General features: G+C 40.9%; 1 protein-coding gene across 1 annotated transcript in view; it reads right to left on the bottom strand.

Moving 5' to 3' along the window:
• The window catches only part of PARP8 (poly(ADP-ribose) polymerase family member 8), a 108,749-nt gene extending 86,476 nt beyond the window's left edge, over positions 1 to 22,273 (bottom strand). The window contains exons 1-2 of the mRNA XM_032206145.1: positions 22,177 to 22,273; positions 21,452 to 21,506 (exon numbers count right to left, since the gene is read on the bottom strand). Of these exons, the coding sequence (XP_032062036.1) occupies positions 21,452 to 21,506; positions 22,177 to 22,267 (146 nt within the window). The 5' untranslated portion in view covers positions 22,268 to 22,273. The remainder of the gene's footprint in view (positions 1 to 21,451; positions 21,507 to 22,176) is intronic.
• Positions 22,274 to 25,414: the final 3,141 nt, after the last annotated feature.

The following is a 25,414-nucleotide window of genomic DNA, read 5'->3' as shown; positions in this document are numbered from 1 at the left end:
CATAGAGACTGTGTGATTATTCTGTGCAGGGTTTGCTGTGTGAGATGGCTGCCATTACAATTGGAGGAGATGAAAATTGCATAATACTAGATGCATTCTCCCCCTTTCCACTCCAGATTTCAAGTCCACATTCAGGGACAAAAAAAAATAAAATACTTATGTTATAATTAAGGACAGCAGAAAGTGACATGCAAGAGAGGAAGGACTTAGAACAAAAGACTATTTGCCTCAGGCACCTGAAACATGTATTTTTTGCAGATAAACATGCACATACAACTAAAAGCATGACAAAAAAATTTACAGCAGTGTTCAAACTTTGTTAAGAATGATCAATACAGAGAGAAGAAGGAAATAGCACAAGCAAAACTTGAAAATGCTATCTGTATTGTCGTGGGTGAATCTGTATACACAAAACATGAATTCTGTTTTGCTTTTATGAACTCCCTCTATTTTTGTGTTTAACAGCTGCTTTTCACTCCCATGGTATATTGAGCTGTGTTCCTTCCATTAAAAAGAAGAGCAATAACAACTAGTGATTTGTCAGGTAAAGATACACACACAAAAAAAAAAAAAAAAATAAGAGCAAGCAAGTAATGAGTACAGTTACTTCAGCACAATAATGGCTTTTCTGTGTTAAGTTTGGAGATCAATCACTTCCACAGCAACAGAAAAGGAGTCCAGGCCCTAATGCTGCCTTTTGCAGTCATTGGAGGGCTGAGGGGAAAGACATACAGACAGCAGTGCCAAGCTGAAGACATCCTGAGAGATGGGGCTTTCCTAGCAGGCAGGAAAACCTCAGATTTGGGAATTAACCTGGGTTCTTGGGAAGTGGTTTACACAGACAAGAGTCAGCACAGAGTCCATGACGCATGGTCATAGGATGTGCCACAGCAGCAAAAAAAATAAACCGGGGAACCTACATTTGTAATATAGGCTAAATTATGCAAAACTGAGACAAGAAACCCATGTTGAACCTACCCTTCTACTTGTTTACTTTACCTCTCAATCAATAGGTACTTGTTAAAGCATCAATCCATCTTGGAGGTGAAGCTCTGGAAAAAAAAAAAACAGTATAAAGCAGCACAGAACCTTAGGCCTGGGGCCTGCAGGGGACACGGTCCCTGGCCTGGAAGGTTAACAACAGGGCACCTATACTCAGAGAGCACACTGAGGAAAAAAACATTAGCCTCTACAAAACTCAATGAAACGTGGAAGCTGTAGTTTACATGGCCCAAACCTGCTGAGCACAGAGGGCTCACCCCCCCAGGAGGAGGCAGGGGTAACCACGGCCCTGCAGCTCAGCTTGCTGTGTCTTCCACCCTTCACCCTTCCCTCACTGCCGCCCCCACTGCTTCATGTCTGGGGGAGGACCCACATCTGCCAGGGGATCAAGGCGGTGAGCCTGACCTGCTTTTAAAAAGCCTCTAATGATACAAAGTGCATTCCCCAAAACTTGCATTCCCCCAGGAACTGCTTTGGTTCTCTGAAAGATTGGGATCTAGCTGCAGAGACCTATTAGTCACTGCTCTGACAACAGTGCTGTGTCAAAAAAAAACACAAATTGCCAGGTTGAGATCTACATCAAAGCCAAGGACAAAACAGTCACCTGGGAAGATCTAACTTCCCTAGGGCAGGTAAACTGAATTCACACTCAGAGTGTCTTTAGGATAGTTGGTAACCCCTTTCTGTCAGACAAGGCGCTCCTAACACACCCAAAAGAACACTCACAACACAAAATGCCTTCTATGCAAAAGGCAGGGGAGCAGAAAAACTTCTCACAAGGGGGGGACTATTCATTATCAAGGGCTACATTGTATGGAAGAGCCATGCGTTCCTTAGAAAAATATCTACAGATTATTGTGTTATATATCTACAGAAATTACATAATCACAGTTAAACTGAGGTCACTTCACAGCAAAATCTGAGGCCTTATGCTCAAATGGGAGCAAAACTAGGAGAGTCTAAACTTTGATACAAAGAGTATTTGGTTACACATATGGGCTTCTGTGCAAGACAACAAAGAGTCTTACGAACCTGAGTACATCCCACCATGCAGATACATCAGATCTGCATAGCAGAAACAGAGCAGCTGCTCTGCCTCCACATGTGACTCCTTACAGACATGGGCAGTCATGCAGGTTCAGCAGATCTTAATGAAACACTTTGGAGATATGCTGTTAAGAAACAGCATTGGCAGCAGCCATGTGCATAAATATTACTCCTCTTTCAGAAAAGAGGAAACTCTTCACAGAATGGGAGTTAGACAGCTGATGTTCGCAATGCCGTCTCCAGAGAGCACACAGATGACAGGCTGTAACCCACAGCCCCGTGATGCTCTAAAAGCATGCATCAGACACTCTTCTTTAAAGAATGTATATAGTAAAAAACAGTTAATGGGACTATATATTTTAATTTTAAAGTGTCTCAGCACTGATGGATTAAATAAACAGCACCATAAAAATGTCATTCATCTTTCTTTCAGGTCCATTGAATATTTCTGAGTTCCCATTGCTACCAGAAGTCTTAAATTAAAAAGGAAGATTTGAATTAAATCAGATTCTCCCTCAGACATATTTTCTCCACGTCTGTCAAACAGACATGCTTGAAGGTTTATTTTAAAGTGAATCAGTGAAGGCAAAATAGCTTTTGGCCAGATAAATAAACCCTTTAAATAATAAAGTGCAGAGTGCTATCCTGACCTGACTTCATTTCCCTGAACCATGAAAAGTACCTCTGATTTCTGTTGCTTTCCCACAGGTGACCTTTGTTTCATTCAGATTTAGTGGCTACACCTATGCAAAGCACGAGGTAATTAAGGCAATCTTAAGAATGTATACAAATATTTAACATGCTTCAATCACACTTGAAAACATTTTTACAGATTTTATGCAAATCCAGGTAGGTAAGAATTGTTATAACTTAGGATCAAAGTGATCTACAGTCTAAGATGTGGGAAAGGAAGCATACAGGAAAATTAAAAGAGAATGAGTTTCTTCTTTTTTTCCTTGGTTATACTTCCATCAAACTTTATTAATTTCAAAGGAAATTGTTCGCTGTTTAAAGGCCATTACTGAGGGGAGAAAGGAACTTGCTGAGCTGCAAAATAATTAGCAACTTATTTCCTTCTTTCTTTGGGGGAAAAAAATCACATAAATACCAATGTCAATGCAGACTGACACATTCTCATACACTATATGTTAGATATTTCTTGAGTTACCAGTATGAAAGCATGGTACAATGTTTTGACTCAGGTCATAACAGTCTACCCTGGGAGCTTTCACTTCTTGCTGTGCACTTTGATTCCTTGTAGCAATACGACTTCAAACATTTCTGTAAATCTTCAAATCCATCCAGATTACACTTTTCTTCTCTCTCTTCTCCATTTTAACTCATGCATGTCCCAACAATACTGTACTTCTCTAGTTTAAAAGGAACTTTGAAGAGCATTGAGGATTTTAGCTGATGATGCCAAGTCTTGTCTGGAGTTTTTGCTTTTGGAATATCATGAGAGCTGCTTTGAAAATGTGGAACTACCAGCACCAGATCCATGCCTCATTGCTGCTCCTGCCAATAACTGCATCTACCACCATCCCCATGTACTTCTGCAGGCTTCATTTTGATTCCATCTCAGTATCCTCTCCTGTAACTTTTTTATGAGTAAATTTATGTGAATCAGGATTGCAATCCATATTTAAAATCCCACTGACAATTAGACAGATGTTACAAACCTCTCCATCTTTATGCATACAAGTGCGTACATATTTAGTTTCCAGACTGCAGACAGAAGTATTTTAATAAGAAACTTAGGTCATACACATCCAAAAAGTATTCCATAATTAACACAGTTTTAATTTGTTTGTCTGAAATAAAAATGCTAGTTCTGCCAGAAGTTAGATCTAATGATTGCTGTTACAGTTTGCAATCAAACTCATAGGTTACAGAGACACAAATGAGTGTAAAGCCAAATTTTAATCTGATCATGCTACATCTTACAGACACTATTAAGAATGTCCTACAATTCTGTCAAACTGTGCTGTTTTAGAGGCAGTTTCACAAACAGGGTATCTATCCCTTTTTTTTTTAAGTACAATCTTAAATGGGCCAATTATTTCTAAGACTAAGAGAAAATATGCTCTCTACCCGTATCAAAAGAGCATACATGTCTTCTGTAAGACCTGAAGGCATGATGCTTGAGATCAAGAACTTAATGGTTCTTGAACCTTTTGGCAAGAAAGAGGCCTTCGTACCAACATTATCTTATTACATATAGATAATAGACATGCATATAGACTTTTGTCCATAACGCACACTGAGAAAACCTGCCTTATTCCACACAGCTGCACAGAATACATATGCAGTTAAATACTGCTCTAAGGGGTTTAAGTTTTTTGTTTGTTTGTTTGTTTTGTTTTGTTTTCCTGTAGTCTATTTCATCCCTATGAATACAGCAACAAAATGTGCTTTTCCTTTTACTCCCCTTCCTAACCTCTTTTAACTATTCTGATATGGAATGGTACATTTATACAAAATATAACGCATTTTAAAATCCTTTCCATCTTTCTCAAGAGGGTTTCTTTTTTTCAGACCTTTTCTCACATGTTCTTAATGTCAGTGCTTTCTTTCTGACTCTAGCTCTCACACCTGTCTTTCCATTTCCCCTTCCAAACACACATGTGGGCATCTCTTTGTTGCTCCCATTGTCCTTCTATCAGCTCCCAGCCATCTTCTGCTCCCCATTCTCCAACAGTTTCTCCACCTCTGTCTCTTCTTATCATGCCCTTCTCTACACCATTTCTGGCTCTGACTGCAAGCAAAAAGTGCAGCACATCCATCTGAGGATACAGGTTTTCATGTATTCAGGGTGATCTATGGCCTGAGTCAGCTACCGGAAGGCATGAAGCTGGACATGGGACAGTGGGAGAGCATTATTCCCACAGTGCCCCAGAGCACTCCCATGAAGCCAGTGACATCTTCTAATGTCACTAAACTTCTGAATTTTAGACTTCATAATGAAATGTGACAACAGCATTCCTTTAGTTGTGAGACAATACCAAAGGTACATTAGGGCAGGATTTGCATGATCATATTGTTTTAAAACTGACCTAACAGAATTTCTCATTTTTTAAATCTGCAGATGTCTGCACTGATACAACTATATGTCACTTCACACTATGCCATAAATACCTTGAACACGACTTCAAATACCTGAATGCAAGTACATTCATTCATACTGTACAATTCCTAAGCTCATGACTGGATTAGATTATTTCATATACCCATCTCATACAACCATATACCATTTCATATGCCCATCTGTGAAAGATAATCTAAAGCTAGTACCCTATTATCACTAACTTCTTTTGAGACTATCAACTCAAGAAGGAGAACATGGAACAGTAGAAATAGGTTAAAAAAACATGTTGCACCAAGGCAGTTTGAGGTTAAGTTGTAAGACTGAGATGTGTTTATTTACAGATCAGAATACACTGACTTTACCAGTGAAACAAAATAAGCCGTTATTTCTTTTTACTGGTGGAATATATCCTAGATGTCAGGGGCCTGATGTATCCTTCACAATTCAGTGGCTCCCAAATCTCACACAGACGGTATGCTGGAACTGCAGCTGTCACTTTACTCAAAAGACCACAGCGAAGCAAGAATCTTACAACTGCTTTGTATTAAAAGATGGATATAGAGGAAAATTCCATTGAAAAATACATGAAGCTGTGTCAACTGACATCAGATGAGTTTCACTTCACAAAAGGAACTCATTAGCTGACCCAGGAGACAGAAAATTGAATGCTCATTAAAAAGTCTTTTGATATCTATGTTGCTAACCAGCCGTGTCTCCTAAGCACCTACATTTCTGCTCCAGAACCTGACCAGAGCTGCCTGCGTTCAAGCAGCCTTACACAATTAGTCATGGCCATACAGAAAGAATTAGGGCTCATGAGACAAAACTTCAGAAACCTTTAGAGATAAAACAGCAAACAAAATGGGTCTTGGACAACGCACAGGTTTTAAGGAACCTTTAGGCACCAGGTTCCTCCAGCGGCCCTGGCTCTGGTTTTAGGCCAGAGCAGCCTAACGGCAGGGCTGGAGGGTCTGTCAAGTCTCACAGCTGAGCATCCTGGTAGTACTGCTACCTTGGGCATGAGACCAGCAACGTGGTCCCAGAGGGGTTCTGCCCCACCAATGCTGCAAAGGAAAGGGAACCACTGCCACCAAACATTTAGTGACATTTTGGAATGAAAAGGCTAGTGCAGATACCTAATGCTTCACGACTCCAGACAGCAAGTAAGTACCTAAATTCCCTGAGAGTGCATGTCCCATCATAAGCCTGGTAGCTTCTTTTATGAGCTAGCTACCTTAGGACATATCCTCTTCATTTGCTGAGGCTTGAAAAAGCCTACTCTCAGCATCCTTGGAGCTGGCTCTCAACACTGGCAGCTCCAATACACAGGAAACCAGACACAAAGCCAAGTACATGTTGTGATGCATGTGCTATAAGAAATGAATAAACTTCATTCCACAGATATTTTGAGAATGGCTCAAAAGGTCAAAAAGCATAGGCTTCTCTGATAGAAACGCCACACTGCGCTCTTACTAGTACACTGGTATTCACTCAGTGTGTTCATCTATCTTCACTTTCAACAGAAAGTAAAGTTCATAGAATCACAGAATGGTTTGGGCTAGAAGATCATCTAGTTCCAACCCCCCTGCCATAGGCAGGGATGCCACCCACTAGATCAAATTCTTAGATTTTATTCTTAAAGATGAGTGTTTTCACCAAACTGTTTCTCAGGACACCTCTGCAGTATCATTTGTTATTTTATTATTTTAACTGTGCAGTAGTTGGTTAGGAAATAATGAAAGCTGAAAGTACAGTGACACAATGTCCCATCATAACTATGAACATATGCTAATGCCAGCAAGATAAACATTGCATAGTATGTGTTGGAGAATCCTGAAGAAAATCTCAGAAAAAGCAGAATCCCTCACAAGTCTAATCAATGGACAGTCTGCTGATCATCTATTCTTCTTTCAAAATTCTATTGACTGTGGCACTGACCATGTGAAATGGTCAATGTTGATGCAAGTTACATTAAAAAGGAAACAAAATGCAAGTATGAGGAGTGTTTAAAGACTCTGTTAGCTAGACAGATGGCCAGAGAGATACATGGGCTTAAGTTCTTCATTTGTAAATAAAACCAGTATCATAGCTTTAACTTTATGAAGATGACAGGAGCTACAGGTATTAAGATAGCAAAACAAATCGAAGCAATTTAAAGCATAAATGGAATTATTTCCAAATGAAATTTGGTCAAATATGTAAATATTGGCCTCAGTTAATCCAATCGTCTCTAACTGAAAATAGTGGAATGATACTTGCAAAATACAACCATATAAAGGAATTTATACTGCACTTTCTCTTTAATTAGGCTTATGTCATCTCATCAATTTACATAGTCTTGAGGTGAAGAGGAACAGACTAAATGTAGAAACCTTTATTGTATGTAATTTCAGTCAGAATACAAATCAGCAACAAAACGAAAATGTTTATGCAATAATCTACTGAAACTTGCCAAGTACAACAATAAAAAATTCAGCAGTTCTGACCAATTGACTTGGAAGTAAAAATAATCTACGCAGGGAAGTCTCAAAATCACCCCAGGCCACTCAGCCTTCATCTCACAATTTAATAATTTCTCACTAGAGAACATTATCTAGTTGATCACAAGCATATTGTATCATTAGACACTGAAATCACTGAAGTTTGAGAGCAGTAAAGGATTCTCATTTAGTAGCTGCAAATGTCCCCTGTTAACTTACTACCACTGTAGAGCCATGTGTAGCAATCCAACAAGGAACTTCAAAATACTAGAGACAGAACAGCACCACTGTTTTATCCACCTAAGCCTTGAATACATGTCAGCCAGATATGTAAATTAATTAATTAAAAACATATATATATTAGAACAAGATATGATACTGATCAGCCTCAGCTCTTAAAAATAAAATGAAACAAAACCTGGCAACGCATCTTTGAAGGAAGTAACACTACCATAATATTTAACACACCCAGCTTCAACTTCTTTAAAGAATTATTCATTAGCATTAAAAATAAATGATTAACAACTCTCAGACAAAAGAGAGGCAAACAAATAATGAAAAGAGGCTGCTATTTACATTGTGCTTGTTGCCTTCTTAAGTATTTTAATTATAGGTGAAAGTAGATGGATGGCAACAAACAGCATCTTATCCTGTCCTCACTGTTTGACTCGTAATCTCTTTAGTAATGATGCCTTTCCATCCACAGCCCGACAGAGATTTATGACATTGCTTCTACTTTGCACCATTGTAATCTGGCTGAATCCAAACCCCTGCCTTTTTTTTTTTTTTTCTTCTTACCACTCCCTCCGGATTTCTCTTCTATAGTCCTTCATGCAACAACAGTGACAACGAAAAGGAAACAGCAAACCCCTTCCTGTTACAAGGCTCTGCTGTGTATGGTCACACATTAGTGCTCCCCGAGGCGATGGTGCAGAACCTCTGCCACGCTTCTGGCCATTGTGGCAACTTACCAGGAACCTGAGGGGTTAAACTCATTTGCATGTACATATAAAAATGCGCACAGATTTGACTCAAAGAATGAAAGAAAAAGAAAATTCTTATTATGGAGCGCAACTGATGTAGTATTCTGGGCTATAAAACCTCTGAGAAGGGGCAGAATGCTAAAGAGGGAGCTGGCAACGTCTAAAACCAACGTGCATGCACATTTTTGATATGGTCTGGAGTGGCTGCATATGCTGCAGGTTTGCATACAAGATATGAAATTGGTAATGGAAAAGAAATACTCTCTGCTTAGCTCCTCTCCAGCAGCAAATATTTTATGCTCAACCTGAAGAACTCAGAGCTCGCCGGAAAGCGCTAAGTAAGGCCTGCGATCCACCTTTAACCTATTTTTTTCCAAATTTCACAGATAGTGAATTCACAGAACTGCTTCCGCTTGCCTGACGGTCCTCTAGCTGGCAAGGAAAGGGTGTTCTTCCCCCTGCCATTACTTCACTGAAGTATTTCACAATTTATTTCCCCTGGCTGACTCCCACCACACGGGGCCGAGGAACTGGGCTATCTGTCAGCCCGTCACGCGTCGCGCTTGCGCTGGCACCAGCAGAGAACAGTCGCTCGGACGTGCAGTGGTGCAGGCCGCAGTGGCCCAGTGCCAATAGGCACACCTGGTCTTCAAGCCTCACCTTTCAAAAAGCATCGACATACCCAAGGAGCCTGGCTCGCACCGGTGAAACTCCGCCAACTGGCCTGCGACATGAAAAGGGACCAGCTTTCACCTGTCACATAAATCAGTACAGAACAAAGCAGAAGCCAACCAGGGAAAACTTCAAAAAGCATCACAGAGGGCAAACAGTTGCCCTACATCAGTTACATTACTGGATGAATGCATTAAAGGAAGGTTTTAATGATTCCCAAAGCAAGTACTCAACACCCTGGAAGTTCAGAGTGACAACAGCACCATGTACCTAACAAATTGTGTGGTGTTACTGATGGAAGTATCAGAATATATCCAAGGGAGACTGAACTGAAAGAGAAGTTAGTGGAGAAATAATCTCAAAGGTCCGGAAAGAGTGCTTTTTAAAAAGTAGCCTGGAAACTTAGGAAAAGGACACAGAGTAAAGCAACACCTATTTTATTTACTCTGCAGTCCTATTTAAAACCTTTTCTAATATGCCTAAGAGCATAGAGCAATTACTGATTCAAGCTAAAATACATTCTTATATGTGTGCAGCATCTACAGTGAAAGACCTGAAATGCATACTATTTCTAAACATCTCTGTTGAGTCTTACTTGGGTACAACAGAAATCATAGTTAGAAAGGTTTTTAAATCAAAATCGGCCAACTACTCAAGCTGCAGCTGCAATTATTTCAACCGATTTTTTTATCCTATCCACCCACATATTAGAGACAAAAGCCAGAATAATGAACAGCAATAAATACGTGATCTCTCTGGTTAACAGTCTTATCCTTCATTATTCTGGTGAAACTTCCTAAGAACCAAAACAAGCATCTCAGGATATATACAATATAAAGAGAAGTGAAAGATATGAGATCTATAGCTGCTCTGTGTTAACTTTCTTAGTACTGTTAATAATACCAACTAATTCATATCTTTCTGCTCCAACGATATGATCACAATGGATATGGTTATTGTCAGAATAAATCAACATGCAAAGCAACTCTGGAAAACAAAAAGCTAGCAGACAGAAGGGAGGAAAATGGCAAGTTGGGAAGCAATGCGAAGACAACTGCATAGAGCCCCTGCTCGCCAGTGGCACAGCCAAAATGGAAATGACATGGCCAGAACTGGCGTGAAACCTCCAACTTCCGCAGTTTCAAGTCATCATTATCTCTCAAGATGGAGTGCAGAGATGGTATTTTCTGGGGAAAAGGACTTTTCCTTGGAACAAAGTGATCATGTGGGAATGATTTCATTGCAAACAGACCAGCAAGGGCTCTGTCAAGCTCATCCTAGCACTGCAAGTGGAAAGTCTTGGCCAGCGCTTTTGCTGATGCAGTCACACCACACGCAGACCTACGGCTCTAATGCCACACTGCTGAGAACACGTGTTTACCATGTGGTAAACTTCTTTATCAGTTCAGGCATATCTGCCCCACTTTGCTCTATTTAAGATTCTTTAACAAGATGAATATAATTAGACAGCTCCTCATTGCTATAAGTTGGCATGACTTTACTGAACTCCATGGCAATTTGTCAATTTAAATTAGCTGAGAATATGTATAATGTTACATCACGTAAAGTACAACAGAGGAATAACTTGGGACAAAATACAGATGGGAATATGCTGTAAGCAACCACAGCAATCACAAAATGCTCATTAATGCCAGCAATTTATGACAATTTTCTCAGAACTGATCTCAAAAGCTCTACAACTGTAACATACTCTGAAATTTGCTGGAGACATGCTTTAGAAATTGCCAAGCCACAGAAGACATGCCATTTTTTCACAGAGCCCTTCTTTGATAGTTAGTCAAAGAACTGACCCACTGCTCTTGCCTGATGATGCCATTATTAACAGAGGATGTGGGGAAAGACTTAGTAGCCAGGGTAAAAGCTTTTCTTGACCCTAAATGATGATCAGTTTATGTCCTCCACAAGTAAAATTGATAGCCTTTGAAATGTTTATCCTTACTCAAGTAGCTGCAATTCCTGCTCACTTCACAGACAACAAATGCCTAATCTTTACTAGCACACTAGGAGGCCAGTACCTTCTGCACATCCATGTCTGATTTGAAGCGAGGCAGTGCTATATGTAAAAGGTATTTACACTTCATATCTGTTGATAACACTCCATATATATGTGAGTTTGTTGTCCTTGACAAAGGTCAGGTTTTAGATGAACTACAGGATGAATATAATTCTTTATGCCTTAAATAAATGGTAATACCTTTATGAAGCAGTATTTTAACTATCTATTTATTGTCGTTTAAACACAGAAACAATATAACAAGAGGAATGACGTAAAACAAATAAAAGTTTATCAGTATAATATAAATTCAGATACAGAAATAGCCTTAAGTCTTCTATTCATCTACTCCCTATAGTGTTGTACATAGGGAGGATGTACTTCTTTTAATTCACTATTCTAGTTAAACACAAAATAAATATATGAATTGGTACAAAGAGCAAGAATACTAAACACAAACATTCAAAGAAACAAACAAAATGTAATATCCAAAACATGGAATTGTAGATGTCCTTTCAGATACAGATTAGCTAGTAAAATACCTTAACAAGAACTAAGCTGGTGGCTGCTAATCCCATGTAATTTTATTTCAGTAACAAAGGCAGAGCACATTTAACGAAGGCTGAACTTTGCTGTGAAAGTTCCTTCAATAGCTAAATTTAGCATGGGGAACATTTAGGAAGCACAACTATATGCCCAATGTTCTGCTGCTCTCATGTTATACAGATACTTGTAAATAAAAGTTAAATAATAATAAAAAATTTTAAAAAGCAAGTGCACACAAGCCAGCTAAAGGCAAGAGACTGCATCTTTTGTAAGCTAATGATGGTGACTCTTCACTTCATACTCTAGAGACCAACACTAAACTACTTTAAAAATTCTATTGGCCTGAGTTAACAAAACTAGTACACGTCCAAGGAGATTCTCACAGAGGGTTACATTGCCCCTGTTGCCACCTAAATATGATGAGTTTCAGTCTACTCATCATCCACTGATAAAACATGAGTCCTTTTTCAACATTCAAGCCTACAAAATCTTAATGAAATTTTACACCAAGCTTAACAAGCCTTGCTGTATAGGACAGTTAAATCTTCATAGGAAAATAATTCTCTAACTTTACAACTTCTTAAAAGACTAGAATTAGTAAGCTCAGTTTTCAGTTGGAACTTCATTAGAACTACGGCAAAGTACAAAGATTTGATGTAATGTTCATAGAACCATATTCAACCTGTAGAAAACATTAATTTTTGTAACTATCTATCCATACAGTAAGACTACTGATAGTAACCATAACTGCTATAAAGCATTAACTGAATGTGTGTTTTCCAGAAGTTTTTAACACTTGCAGGTTGTCTTTTTTTTTTGTCTGAAGTATGGTAAAACTTTTTTTTTTTTAATGTTTCCACTGTTTTGAACAAATATATAGTGAAATGACCAGTTTTCACACTTGTAATTTCGCACATTTTTAATGTAGATTAAGTTAATACAATCACAGAACAGTTCTCTTTAAGAAATCAGCAACTGTTTCAACTAATGGTTATGTGTACAAAAAGCTCTGAAAACATTTTGGGATTCGGTTTAAGATCTATTAATCATTCTGAATGAGTGACAGGTAAAGAGATTTTCATGTGGCCTAGCAAATTACATTCTTGAGGATGGACTGTGACAACCTGGTTTTCAGATGCTAAAGCTGAAAAGGATACAGAACAGCATAGTTTTGACAACTGGCCTTCTATCTTTGCATTTTGCCATGCAAGTGGCTTGACAAGAATGTATGAAAGAAAGCTTTGTTTCCTTGGATAAACTGCAACTCTCCCACCATCCAGGAAGGTATTCAAATATGAGAGAGAACACCTGCAAGGATATCAGTGTTAAAACAGAACTCTGATCTTTCTGACACCCCAGTTGAAAAGTCACCTGGACTCCTGCTCACTAGGCGTATCATCAAGAACAAATAAATAATTTGGCAGTATCGCTGTGGACCCAAGTGAGCCCCATCACATGAGAGGAATTACTCTGGATTTACCCTGCTGTAATAGAGATCAAGCAGTTGACCAAGTACATTTGAGACAAGGAAGTGCTTCCTGGTCTTAACACCTGTATGAACCACAGGTCCTATTCCAACAGAAGAGCATCCTAATTATTTTCCTATCTTTCATAATGATATGATTATTAGTGGGTGAGAATTCACATTAAAAATGAATTTTTAAACATTAAGAAAAATGAATGAATAAGAATGAGCAAAACTACAAAACAAATAAACAAAATAACAACCCTAAAATAAAGCATTCTATCATTTGTAGAAAAGCTAATGACCTGGAATACCATGTCTAACCCATGGGCTATTTTTCCTACTTGAGAGAAAATGCTGTTACAAACACCTTATTGGGTAGAAACCACGCAGTTGAGCAGTGCAAAATCATCCTGCCTTCTAGCTTTGCTCTTGAAATATGAAAAATTCTTACCTAGAAACATAAAGTGGAACATTCATTTAAAGCAACAAGATTTCAAGATGGCAACATGTAATACAGGAGAAAAATGCAGAATGCTACACAGTTTGAAAGGAACTTATTTGTCAACTATATACTTCTTTTTACAGATGGTGTATCACCATTTTTTTGCACTCCTTTTTGGCAAACAGTACATTTCATTACACAGGAGGCATGCTGTTTCTTCTTTTATTTCTGATCACTGCCTTGGGGCTGGAAGAAGACATCTAGAGGGCTTGCTTGTTTCCCTGAGCTTCCTCTTTGCCCTCAATTCTTTGCTCCAGATGGGCTCCTGCTAAGCACTACACGAGTCTCCCTGGAAAGAACTCCATCAAAGGGATTCAGCTCAGTACTGATTGCTAGGATGGGCTGTGGTCTTCTACAACAGCCAAGAAAAGCCAAAGCCTTTCTGCACGGCTCACAACAGTACTCTGCCTTCATGGAAAGATGCTCAGGCTGCAGCCTCCACCCATGATTGTTTCCTCCTTGAGAACTAACCCTATGTGAGTATGTACAAGACTGTGACTTACTCCCACTGGATTAGACAATGCCAAAAGCATTTATGATGTTGTTTAACCCCTGTAGTATGGGAACACAGTGTCTGATATAAAGCTCCCTCGATATAATGGGTCCTCCCAGGAGAAGCCTGACTCATAAAAGCAACAATTGTTCCCAGTCCTGATGCAAGGCTCTTTCCTGCTCTTCCTCCCATAGAAATAGGCTGGACGCAATCTGGCATTTAGATCTGGAGCACACAGAAGGCTCTGTCAGGGGTAGGCATGGGAAGGAGATGTATTTCTGTACCTTGTTTAGTCCCTCTTCTTTCAGTGAGACTTTTCTAGCTTCTGCTACACAGGATAGCAGGCTTATCTTTATGAGTCAATTTTACTCTGTTAAAAGGAGCTCCTTTTCCTCAGACGAGGCAAGTTAAAATGAAACATCCGTAAAATTTTTCAACCTCCTGTATCAAGGAGGACATTAATTCTTAAAAGCTGTACTCATAAGTGTGATTTATTTAATGCCAAGGTGGAGCTGCATATTGGACATTTTCTAGATTTATTCACATTTCATCCCGTTTTTAGCTGTAACTAAACTAACTGTTTTATCTGTAACTAAACTAAACTCTCCCAGCAGTTTAAAATTTGCTTTCCCTCCAGCTGCTCAAGCTTATTAAAGTAGGTGTTTTGGCTCAAAGTGATTTGACTCTGACTCAAATAAGAATTCACATTCTGCACAGTAAGTAGTCCATGGAAGAAAGATGCCAACAGGTATCTTCAGCTCGTTATTTATGAGTGATGAAAAATATGGGTAATTATTAGGGACTAGCATGAAAAATCAGAAATGGCATTGGTCCCAATACAGACAAAAGTGATCTAAATTTATTTTGTCACAGTGAACTCCACTTTTAAAATTATTTGTCCTATCACATTAAGACTAACAATGACAGCCTACAGGTTTATTTTTAGGTACTTAATATGTTAAAATATGTGATGAAAGCAGAGAAAGAAGAAGTTACTGAAAATGTTTTCTGTAGAAACCTTCAAGCACTTTTCCCAGCTCTGTGCTACTGAAACACTGAAACACCAGTGCATACAAATACACCTGCATAAAGAACCCACAGCTTTTGAAAAGTGCCACGCAGTGCATGGTAATACTGAGACCACTATGTAGTGTGGGAGTTCAGCACTCCTGAAAATTAGGCCATTTACATGCCTGAAAACACATTTTTTCTGACAAAAAAATAGATATTGATGATTTGAATGTATTGTTCTTAGTATCAGTACAGCATGTAGCAGAGAGAGGGTAGCCCTTCACTTCAACAGACTAGTCTGAGATCTCCACGGGACCACAATCCCTGAAGAATGTCATTTTTACCAGACGCAGGGATGGTTCACTTCAGAGGCTACTGATTTTTTAACAGCAAGGCAAGAAAAATCTGTCAGAAACAAGATCAACAAACAAAGACAAGCTCAATGAGACCATGAGTAGAATGGATTTGATTTTGCTTTTCACAAACCCTCAACAATGCATTTAATCATATTTTTTTTTACTACAGCATTCTACTAGATATCTTTTTAGGATGAATCATTTGTTAAGTTACACCTACTGAACCTCTTGTAGTATTATCTATCAAAAAGCTATCTATAGGAATATATGGCTAAGTTTCATGTATGTACTACACAGCCAATATTAGAAGACTGTATAGTATCAGAATAGGTTGTTTAGCTGGAATTCATAGAGTGGCTTGTCTTAAAGAGAGATTTTAAAACCGAAACTTAATTAATACTTGACACAAAAGTGTTTTTTTAAAAGTACCCATGGCAGTCTTCAACATTACTGCATCCATCCCTGGAGGTCTTTAAAAAACGTTTAGATTTAGAGCTTAGTGATATGGTTTAGTGGAGGACTTGTTAGTGTTGGGTCAGAGGTTGGACTCAGTGATCTTGGAGGTCTCTTCCAACCCAGATGATTCTGTGATACAGAATCCCTAAGGAAGAAATGAAAATCTCAATGCATGCCATGTTATATCTAAACTAGATTTCCATCTCATATCACAGATTTATCTCCCAGGAAATGGTGCAGTCCTAACCAAGATGTTAAGTCACATTTGATAAGAAAGTTCAAATTGAAAGACGGTGTACAATATTCCATCTATTTTGAAACAGTAATAAACAGAATTAAGTACAAGGTGCGTATCTACTTTTCATATCCATCTTACTATAGTAGGGACAGATTTTAGGAATACAGTTGCATATTTAATAACCTGAACACAAAGTTAAGTGCAGCCATCAGCAACAGAAGATGAACCGTACTTGCATCAGCCTTTGCATCAGCCCTTCCTAAGGCCTCTATAAAAATGATTCCACCTAAACTAAAACTATTCAGAGCAATGGATTCCATCAAAACCATTTCCTTGTCTTAAGTCATACTTCCAGCAACAGTTGCATCTGATGCAAGCCACCACAGCTTCTAAAAGGAACATTCCAACAGCTTCTTCCCTGCCATTACATAGCTCCCTTCCTACTTTATTCACTTTTTTTTTTTGTCTTGACTTTCAGCATTACCAGAGTGACATCAGAATTTCAGAACTATTCAACAAATGGAAAGTCTGATGTAGACAGAATTTTATTAAACTCAAGTAAGTAACACTAGAGTATGAACCTAAAAACTCAAAGGGCATGCCACTGAAGGGGAAAAAACAATCATATTAATCTATTTATCAACGAGTGGTTCAAACACGTAGTGGACATATAATGTGCCACAACTTCAGATACATGGGTTTTGTCTCTAGCCATAGATAGCCACAGATATTTCACTGCTATATTGAGGTGGGAGTTAAATCATCAGTTTACATCACAATCTCTGATGTTGCAGTATTAAGCATTATGTGTACACCCTCGAACAGAAAACAAAAAGAGAAATATTCAAAATCAAAACAATGCAAGCTAGCAATTTGTTGTTGTTTTAAGTAAAAATAAACAATTATCTTAGACCAACATTTAACTCCCCTTGCATCTGCAGAACTGCCATTAGTATGATCATCCTGCTTATGTAGAGAAAGCAGACAACAAGAACCCACTGTGCAAATGAGAGATGTGAACTAATTAGCTTTTGTGTTTAGTTCTTATGTGTGTTATTTAGTTTCTTAACAACATGCTGCAGTATAAGACCTGTTCTCATGCGAAGCTTACTGTCACTGTCCCTCACTGCCAATGATAGTTAAGTACATATTTGAATAAAGAGATATTTCAAGACTGATATGATGTCCTTGGTTAGCCTCAAAAAAAAAAAAAGTGGAGGTGAGAAAACACTAAGAAAATGAAACATCTTTTCTTCAGCACAACTGAGCACTGCTTTTATGTAAACCATGTCAAATGACACATAAAGTGAAAACAACTTCAGGGCATCATGCATTTTTATTTCAAAGATGACAGACCACAATTCTGTTCAGTCTGCAGGGTTTCTGAAGAAGCAGTGTTTCATTCAGGGGCAGATAATAGGACAAAGGAAATGAGAGATTCTTTAAAAAAAAAAAAAACACCTCAACGTGTTCACACTTTAATATCCTTTTTAGATCCTGCGGTAAAAATCATAAGGAATCCAGCCATTTCTGATATTCTGCCAGCTGTAGTTAAAGAAAAGTAAATCTTGCACAGTCACAGCACCCAAATGAACACCTCACTTTATACGGTATCTATCCCTTTCTGACAGTGAAATTAAAAATAATCAAATTGATAACAATTTGCTTCATGTTTACTGCCCGTATTACGTACAAAGACATGCTTCACTAAAAATTACTAACTACAATCTCCCCAAATTAGGAAGCATCTCCACAGTGTGCAACATCTCTAATAATTTGGAAGTGTGAGCACAGTGCATTAAAAAAAAAAATATGTCTGAACATGAAGTACTGTCCAAAAAAAATTAATCAAACTACACAGGTAAGAGATTATTCATGACAATTCATGCAATAAAAATATGTTTGCACTTACAGATATTCTTTCCTCCTAACTTTTCAAGAAAAATCCTGCAGATGTACAATCGACTTCCTTTAGGTGTACGTATGCCAATGCAGTGATCATTTACACATATGTTATTTACACAATATATAGTAGCTTAATACGATCTAAAGGTCAAATGCTGGAACGAGTCTATATAATGAATAAAATAATAGTTCTCAGTTTGTTTCCCTGGCACCTCTATTCTTGAACAAAAGCTAAGTCATGCCCTCAACATTTGGTTCAGGACTGTCCTGTGGGAATACAAATTAACTCTACTGAAGCTACAATGAATATGCTCTGGATCAGGTCTATCTACCTGGTGTGATCTGCAAGGTGGTTATGTACTCAGTGTTTGAACAGAACTAACCCAGGAGGGGTCCATGCAATCAATATGAGCAACAGGGAAAATAAGGTAAAGGCAGAGAAGCTGGGCCCAGGAAGAAAAATCTCACAGGTATAAACTTAACAGTTTACTGAACACAGAAATCCTTCGTCCTTCATATACTGAAACAATACTGGTGCATTGACTACCATAGGCTTACACTAATTTACCAAGAATCTGGCTCTGAGTATGTTAAGACCACAGACAACTGGACTTAATGTGTACTTGAGGTAGCTACAGGATGAAAATGAAAACCCTTAGCGATATCGAACTTGGCACTGTTGCAACCTACCTATATGCAGAGTAAAGCCAAGAATTCTTCTCAAAAAGAAAACACATCGGCTTTTTGGGGGGGTTCTGCTCTGGTATCTAAGCACTATGGATAAAAAAAAGCCACAGCACACACAGACCTAAGGAACATCCAGAGGAAACGAAGCATGGAAAGGACTTAGTTCAAAGCAAAACAAGAGAGTGCTAAAATACTGTAATCTACCTTAGACACCATTCTTACTCGTATAAATCTCTCTCAGTTTGCAAACCCAGTATATACCCTTTGCCAACCACTTGAAAACCCGTGTTTTTGTCATTTTGCAGAACAAAGTCATCAGACTAAATATCTGAAGCAACAGGACTAGACCTATCAGCTGATCCCCAGTCTGTGGTCACAAGCTAATAGAGGTTTTGTCACTTAGGGACAATTCTGGAATGCAACGCTTCATAAACAGCATCACTGCTCAAAAGTCCAGGGCTACAGCAATGTCAGTAGGAAAAAAGTCATGGACAAATGCATGAAAAAAGATCCTTAAATAGCCTTGTGCCCTCCTAATGGGATACCATGGGTAAGTCACCACCGCGGACCCTCCCTGATTCCTTGCTGGAGTCCTGAATAACACAAAAGTACAGGGTAGCTGGTGTTTGGCCAGCACCTCCTCTAAGACGAAACCACTAACTCATCTTTGATGTGAGAAATAAAAGCTTGGCCTTTGATGGTCAAAGCTTGGAGCTTTCATTTTTATGTACTTCACAACCTGGCCACTCAGTATGCCACTGTACGCTAAGAAGATTATAAAACACCTTTCCAAATAAACATAAAAAGGAGCAGAGAACCTGAAACCTGTAGCCCAAAGTATGCTTTTTAAAATGTCCTTAAAATGTCCAAAGGAAAGTGAAACTTGGGTACTCTTTATGTAACAACCCACTCTCACCAATTTCTGTAAGCATAACTTCTGAATTTTCAAGATCTTGTGACTAGTTTCCAATCAACAATTTCCTAAGCAACTGTTGACCCCAGTTAAAATTCAAGGCTGCGGGATGCACAGCCATCTTCCATCTCTTGTTGGAGAAGTGACAACATTTTGTTCCAGCATTTATAAACCAGTTTGTTTTCCATCACCTATGCCCTTAGGCTTTTTACGTTATTCAGCTTGGAAAAGAGAAACAATAGACAGGTTTCACTTCCTGGTTGCTTGCTGCAATATTTGGTTTAGAGATCAGTGCTAAGTAACTTTCAAATTCAATCGTTTTAACTAAACAATAATACTTTCTGTAAGATAATTTTTATTGTACCAAGACCTTCAAAACTACCTTTTAAAACAAGACCAAAACAAACGTATACTAAAACCCTAAATAAAAGAGTATGCTTCAAGCAACCCAGAAACACATCTGATCTTCAGCTACTAGTGGAACTAATCTACTGCACTGAACACGGCCTAAGTTGTCTTTCCTTCAGTGGGGAAGGGCAGGATCCTGAGTGGGGAACACATTTTCCTGAGCAGCCTACCAGCCTGGAGCCCATCTGGGATCCTGACCCTGCAGCCAGGGCCCGATGCACACAGCGAGCAGAACTGATGGTGCAGGAATGCTGCCTGCACCAAAGGGCTCGCTTGCAAAGAGCAGACTCCAGAGCACAGTACTTTAACCTGGCACACCCTGGGAAGGAAAAACAATCACCAAACTCGGAAAATTAAAAAAGAAATAATAAAACCAAGACATCTTGCCAAATCTGATAAAATTCAGCTAAAAGATAAGATGACGACCTGGCATGTACTATAATTACCCTATCAAGTACAAGGTAACTAAGGTCTAGGGAGACAAAAATGACGTGTTCAACTTACATGGGCTTTTGACTATTCATCTGATATTTCCTTTTGAAAACAGATGAACACAATAAATGGTGACAGATTCAAATAAATTTATACATGCACAATCAGGTTTATAACCAAAACCTCATATCCATTTAGAAATGATATTTAAGCCACCATTCACTTAAGACAATTTTATAACCTTATAAGCTATACTGACATTTCACTTAGCGTCTCAGTAGTTTAATTTGGTCAATTGCAGACAGTCTTGCATCTGTCAAGGGACTAAACATGGCTCTCAAATGACAGAGAATACGGTGCCAATTGAAATTTGGTCTATTTTTTAATAAAATCATACCTTTTTCATATGTTTTTTTAGGATGCATTAACTTTGTATCAAATACACTGATGCCTTTGCTGCACTTCAGTTAAGCTTACGAATGGCAGAAATTCTAGGGACGGGAACGAAAAGCCTGAAGCAGCGGAGGAGCGCCAGGGAGCAGCACCCAGGCGAAGGAGCCTCCGACAGCTGGGATCACCTTTCTGATCACCTCCCTCCGCGCTTCCTGCTCGGTTCACGTTTGTGAGAAGGCAAATGACTTACAGATAGATCCTCCTCACAATAGGAAGGAAAAAAAGCCTGCCAGGGCAGCGGAGCAAAGGAGCTCCCTGAGAGCAGGAAAAGAAGGGTGTCGCGACTGTGGAAAGGAGTACCTTTTGGAGCCTCCAGTGTAGGTGAAGGTAAAGGTGGAGTCTGAGTACCTGAAATCTGAAACACAAAGCGCTGCGTTATGACAACTTGGCATCCCGCTCGCCCCTCATTTCGGCCGAAATCGCCGCGGTTTCGCAGCCCGGCGCTCTGATACCGACGCGGGGAGCTGGGAACGGGGTTGGGGGGTGGATTCCTGCGGGCACCGGGGGGAAATGCACCAAGTCCCCCGGCCCCCTGCAACAAGTGCCCGGTGCTATGGCAACAACGGCGAGGAATTTCCACCGCTGGCATCGGCAACAGGCAGCCGCCCGCCGTGCCCGAGCCCCCGCCGCCGGGCACCGGCGGGGACCCGCCGTGCCCCCGGCCCTGCAGGCGGGTTTGGGGGGGACACGGGGCTTCGGCCACCCCCTGCGACCACCCCCCACTTAAAAAAATAATAATCGGTGAAACATCCACGGAGGGAAAGCACGGGGGCTCCGCGCCAGGCGGTGGGAGAGGGGGGGCACGGCCGCACGCACACGCTCCCCGGCTCGGGATGCCCCCCCTTTCCCAGCCGGCTCCTGGCCTCCTCTGCCCTCACATGCCCTCGGAAGGAGAGGAGGAGGAGGAGGAGGAGGAAGGGGGCTCCGCGGCGGCCCCGCTGGGGGGAACGGCAGCGAAGGGCACCGGGCTCCGCGGCAGGCTCCCCGCCGCCGACCTGGCTGGCGCCCGGGTGGGGGGAACTCACCTGCAAACAGGCAGTCCTTCTCCGCCTTGCACTTTTGGATCACAACGTCAATATCCTTCTGAATCCGCTCTTGCCTTGAACACATCCCCATGAAATAGATCCCGGGGGAAAGGAAAAAAAAAAAAAAAAAAAAAAGAGAGAAGGGGGGGAAAAAAAAAAAAAAAAAAAAAAAAAAAAAAAAAAAAGCAGCTTTTATTTCCAGCCCCCTCTGCCCCCCCGCGCTGCCAGGTTTAATAATTCAGCCCCGAAAGATGGGCCCCGGGGCTGGCGAGCAGAAGCCGCCCCGCGGGGGCCCCGGAGGGATCCGCTCGGCCGGCTGGAGGACGGCGGCGGCGGGCGGGAGCCGATGTTGCATGCCCAGATGTGCCCGCCCAGATGTGCCGCCGCTGCCGCCGGCTGCCAATTTCCTCCTTCCCTGACAATAGATCCAGCGGAGGGTGGCGGCGGCGACACGGGATCCCCCCACCCCCCACGCCCTCGTTGTTTTTTTTTTTTTTATTTTTTTATTTTTTTTTTTTTTCTTTCGGGGGGGGTGGTTTGGGTTTTCTTTTTTTTTTTTTTCTTTCCTTGTGGTAGCTGCTTTTCGGATAAAAAAAAAAAAAGAAAAAAAAAAAAGAAAAAAGAGGGGGATTGGGGATTCGGGGGTATTTGGGGAGGGGGGAGCGCCGCCAAGGCTCACATCCCTGCCTCTCCCGCACCCGGTCCCTGGCGGCGCGGCGGGGCTGGCGCTGCGGCGGCCGTGCCGCTCCGCAGAGCCTCCCCTCGCTCCCGGCCCGGCACGTACGGGCCCCGCCGGCTCCCCCGGCGGAGGCGGCGCGGGGGAAGGAAGGGGCGGGTGCGGCGGGGCCGCCCCGGGGCTCCATGGAGCCGTCGGCCGCCGGCTCTCGCTTCCTCACCCGGCCCCGGCCCCGGCGGGGCGGCTGGCAGGCCGGGCGGTGCCGGGGTAGCGGGGCCTGCTCGCCCGCCGTGCCGGGGGACGGGGGGAGGCTCCCCCCGGCCCTCCCCGGGCGGCGGGAGGTGGAGGCCGGGCCCCGCTGCCATGGAAGGAGCGGGAAGGGAGCGACCGCGTGTGGCACCCGGTGCCGGGCACCGTGACCCGAAACCCCCCCTCCGGTCTCCTGTTATCTCTCGCCTCACGGGCCCCAGGGCCCCAGGGGTGTGGGGGAAGCGCCCAGCCGCCCGCCCCGGGGCCGCACAGGTGGCAGCAGGCATACAGACAGTCGGAGGGGATGGGCAGCTGTGCAAAACCCAGCCTTCCTCACCGGCCAAAGTGCAGGCTCAGTCCTACCCATAAACGGGTGTGAAGGCAGTGGAGACAGATTGGATGACAAAGCTCAAAATAGTATTCATAAAATCCAATTTCTGTGTATTCACCTACCTCTCAACCGCACCCATCAATTGTCCATTACTGAGCACAGTTGTTCTAGCGGTGTCTTCATTAGGGGAGTTTGTATTAATCAGGTATTGTTGATTTCAAGGACAGGAGGCAAACACAATCATTATTTGGTTATTCATTCTTAGGTGGAAATGGCTAAAAAGAGAAAAAAATGAATCCATATTCGTTCCTATCTGGACAAGATTTCTTGCCTAATGGAGGAAGTGGAAGGGAAATTGTAATAAAAACAAGGTAGTGTTTAAAGAAAACAAAAATTGATCATGTTATGTAACTCTCCACCTCTAAGAAAATAATTTATCTTTGAAAGGAGATTTCCAGACTACTTTTCAATGCTGTTCAGTAAATTCTCTTTTACTGCAGCATGACTCTTCCAAGGTAGGATATAGAAATTGTCGCTACACTAAGGCATTGCCATTCTGTAAAGTTAAGCCAGCATGGTCAACGAGCAATGCTTTTATAGAGTTTTTCTTGGATATTGCAGTTACAGCTTTTTGCTTTTACCTGCTTGCTATGGGTGCTCATTCTGTTTTCGATGGTAAGGTAGCATCAGCAGCCGTCTTTGCTGCCTTCTACTTCATCATAATTGGATGATGTAATCAGAACTTGATTATTCTGGTGGGTTTTTGGTCCCAAGCCTTGTAGAAGAAGGTCTATGTTAAGATAGAGATATTAAAGATATTTACCGGGAATTTATACTGGCAGTTTGTCTTACAGCTGATTCTGACCACAGGGTTATTCTCAGTGTCATGTCAATTAACACAATTCCTGACTGCCTTTTTAAGTGTCAGACTTCCCATAGACTCAGTAACAGTGAATTAAAAAGCCATCCACAAAGAAACACTCCAGTCTTGAGGAAAACTAATATGGTTGTTGGCTGGTTTCACAGCATCAGCTGAATAGAATGAGAAGTATAGACATATGGCAGGTTAAGCATTTATTATTATTTGTTGTGAGCGGCTTTTAAATTTCTAGATTCTTGGCCACTTTGGCCTTTGATTTATCTGATGACTCCAGTACTGTTGTATGGTGTCTTTTAGAGAAGAGAAGCTAGATATATAGTGAGATCATTCTATGGATTAAAAAAAAAAAAAAAAAAAAAAAAAAAAAAAAAAAAAAAAAACAGGTTGGAAAATCTAGGTGAATCTTTACAGTTAGAATTGATCCATATATATACATATATGGATATATGGATATATACATGTATGTATATAGATAAAACAGATTGCCCGGAGAAGCTGTGGATGCCCCATTCCTGGAAATGTTCAGGGCCAGGCTGGATGGGGCTTTGGACAACCTCTGTGGTGGGAGGTGTCCCTGCCCATAGCTGGGGGGGTCAGAACCTGATGGTCTTTAAGGTCCCTTCCAACCCAAACCATTCTGTGACTGTATGTATGATTCTTAAATTTGTAAAGGTTGACAAGCTGCTGACATCCATGTAACCTAAACTGTACTGCAATCATGTCTGTATGTGTGCTGTAATCCCTATAATGATGTAGATTATACCACTCCCTTGAAGAAACTTTCCAACAAGTTTTACAAGTAATTTCATGAACGATAGGACAGCTGATCATGGAAATATTGATTTTGGCTTACGGGAATTTGATGTATGTCTAATTGCTTTTTCAAGACTCAAAAATCAGTTCTTGTCATTGTCAGGTATAACTTAAGTTCATCTCAGCTCAGTAGGTTTTACAGAACTGATTACAGAATCACAGAATCACAGAATTTTCTAGGTTGGAAGAGACCTCAAGGTCATCGAGTCCAACCTCCAACCTAACGCTAACAGCCCTCCACTAAACCATATCCCTAAGCTCTACATCTAAACGTCTTTTGAAGACTTCC

Source organism: Aythya fuligula, chromosome Z (genome assembly GCF_009819795.1).
Source record: "Aythya fuligula isolate bAytFul2 chromosome Z, bAytFul2.pri, whole genome shotgun sequence".
In the NCBI taxonomy this organism is placed as follows: domain Eukaryota; kingdom Metazoa; phylum Chordata; class Aves; order Anseriformes; family Anatidae; genus Aythya; species Aythya fuligula.
Note: the sequence above shows the minus strand (reverse complement) of the source record. Positions and strands in the feature narration are given on the sequence as shown.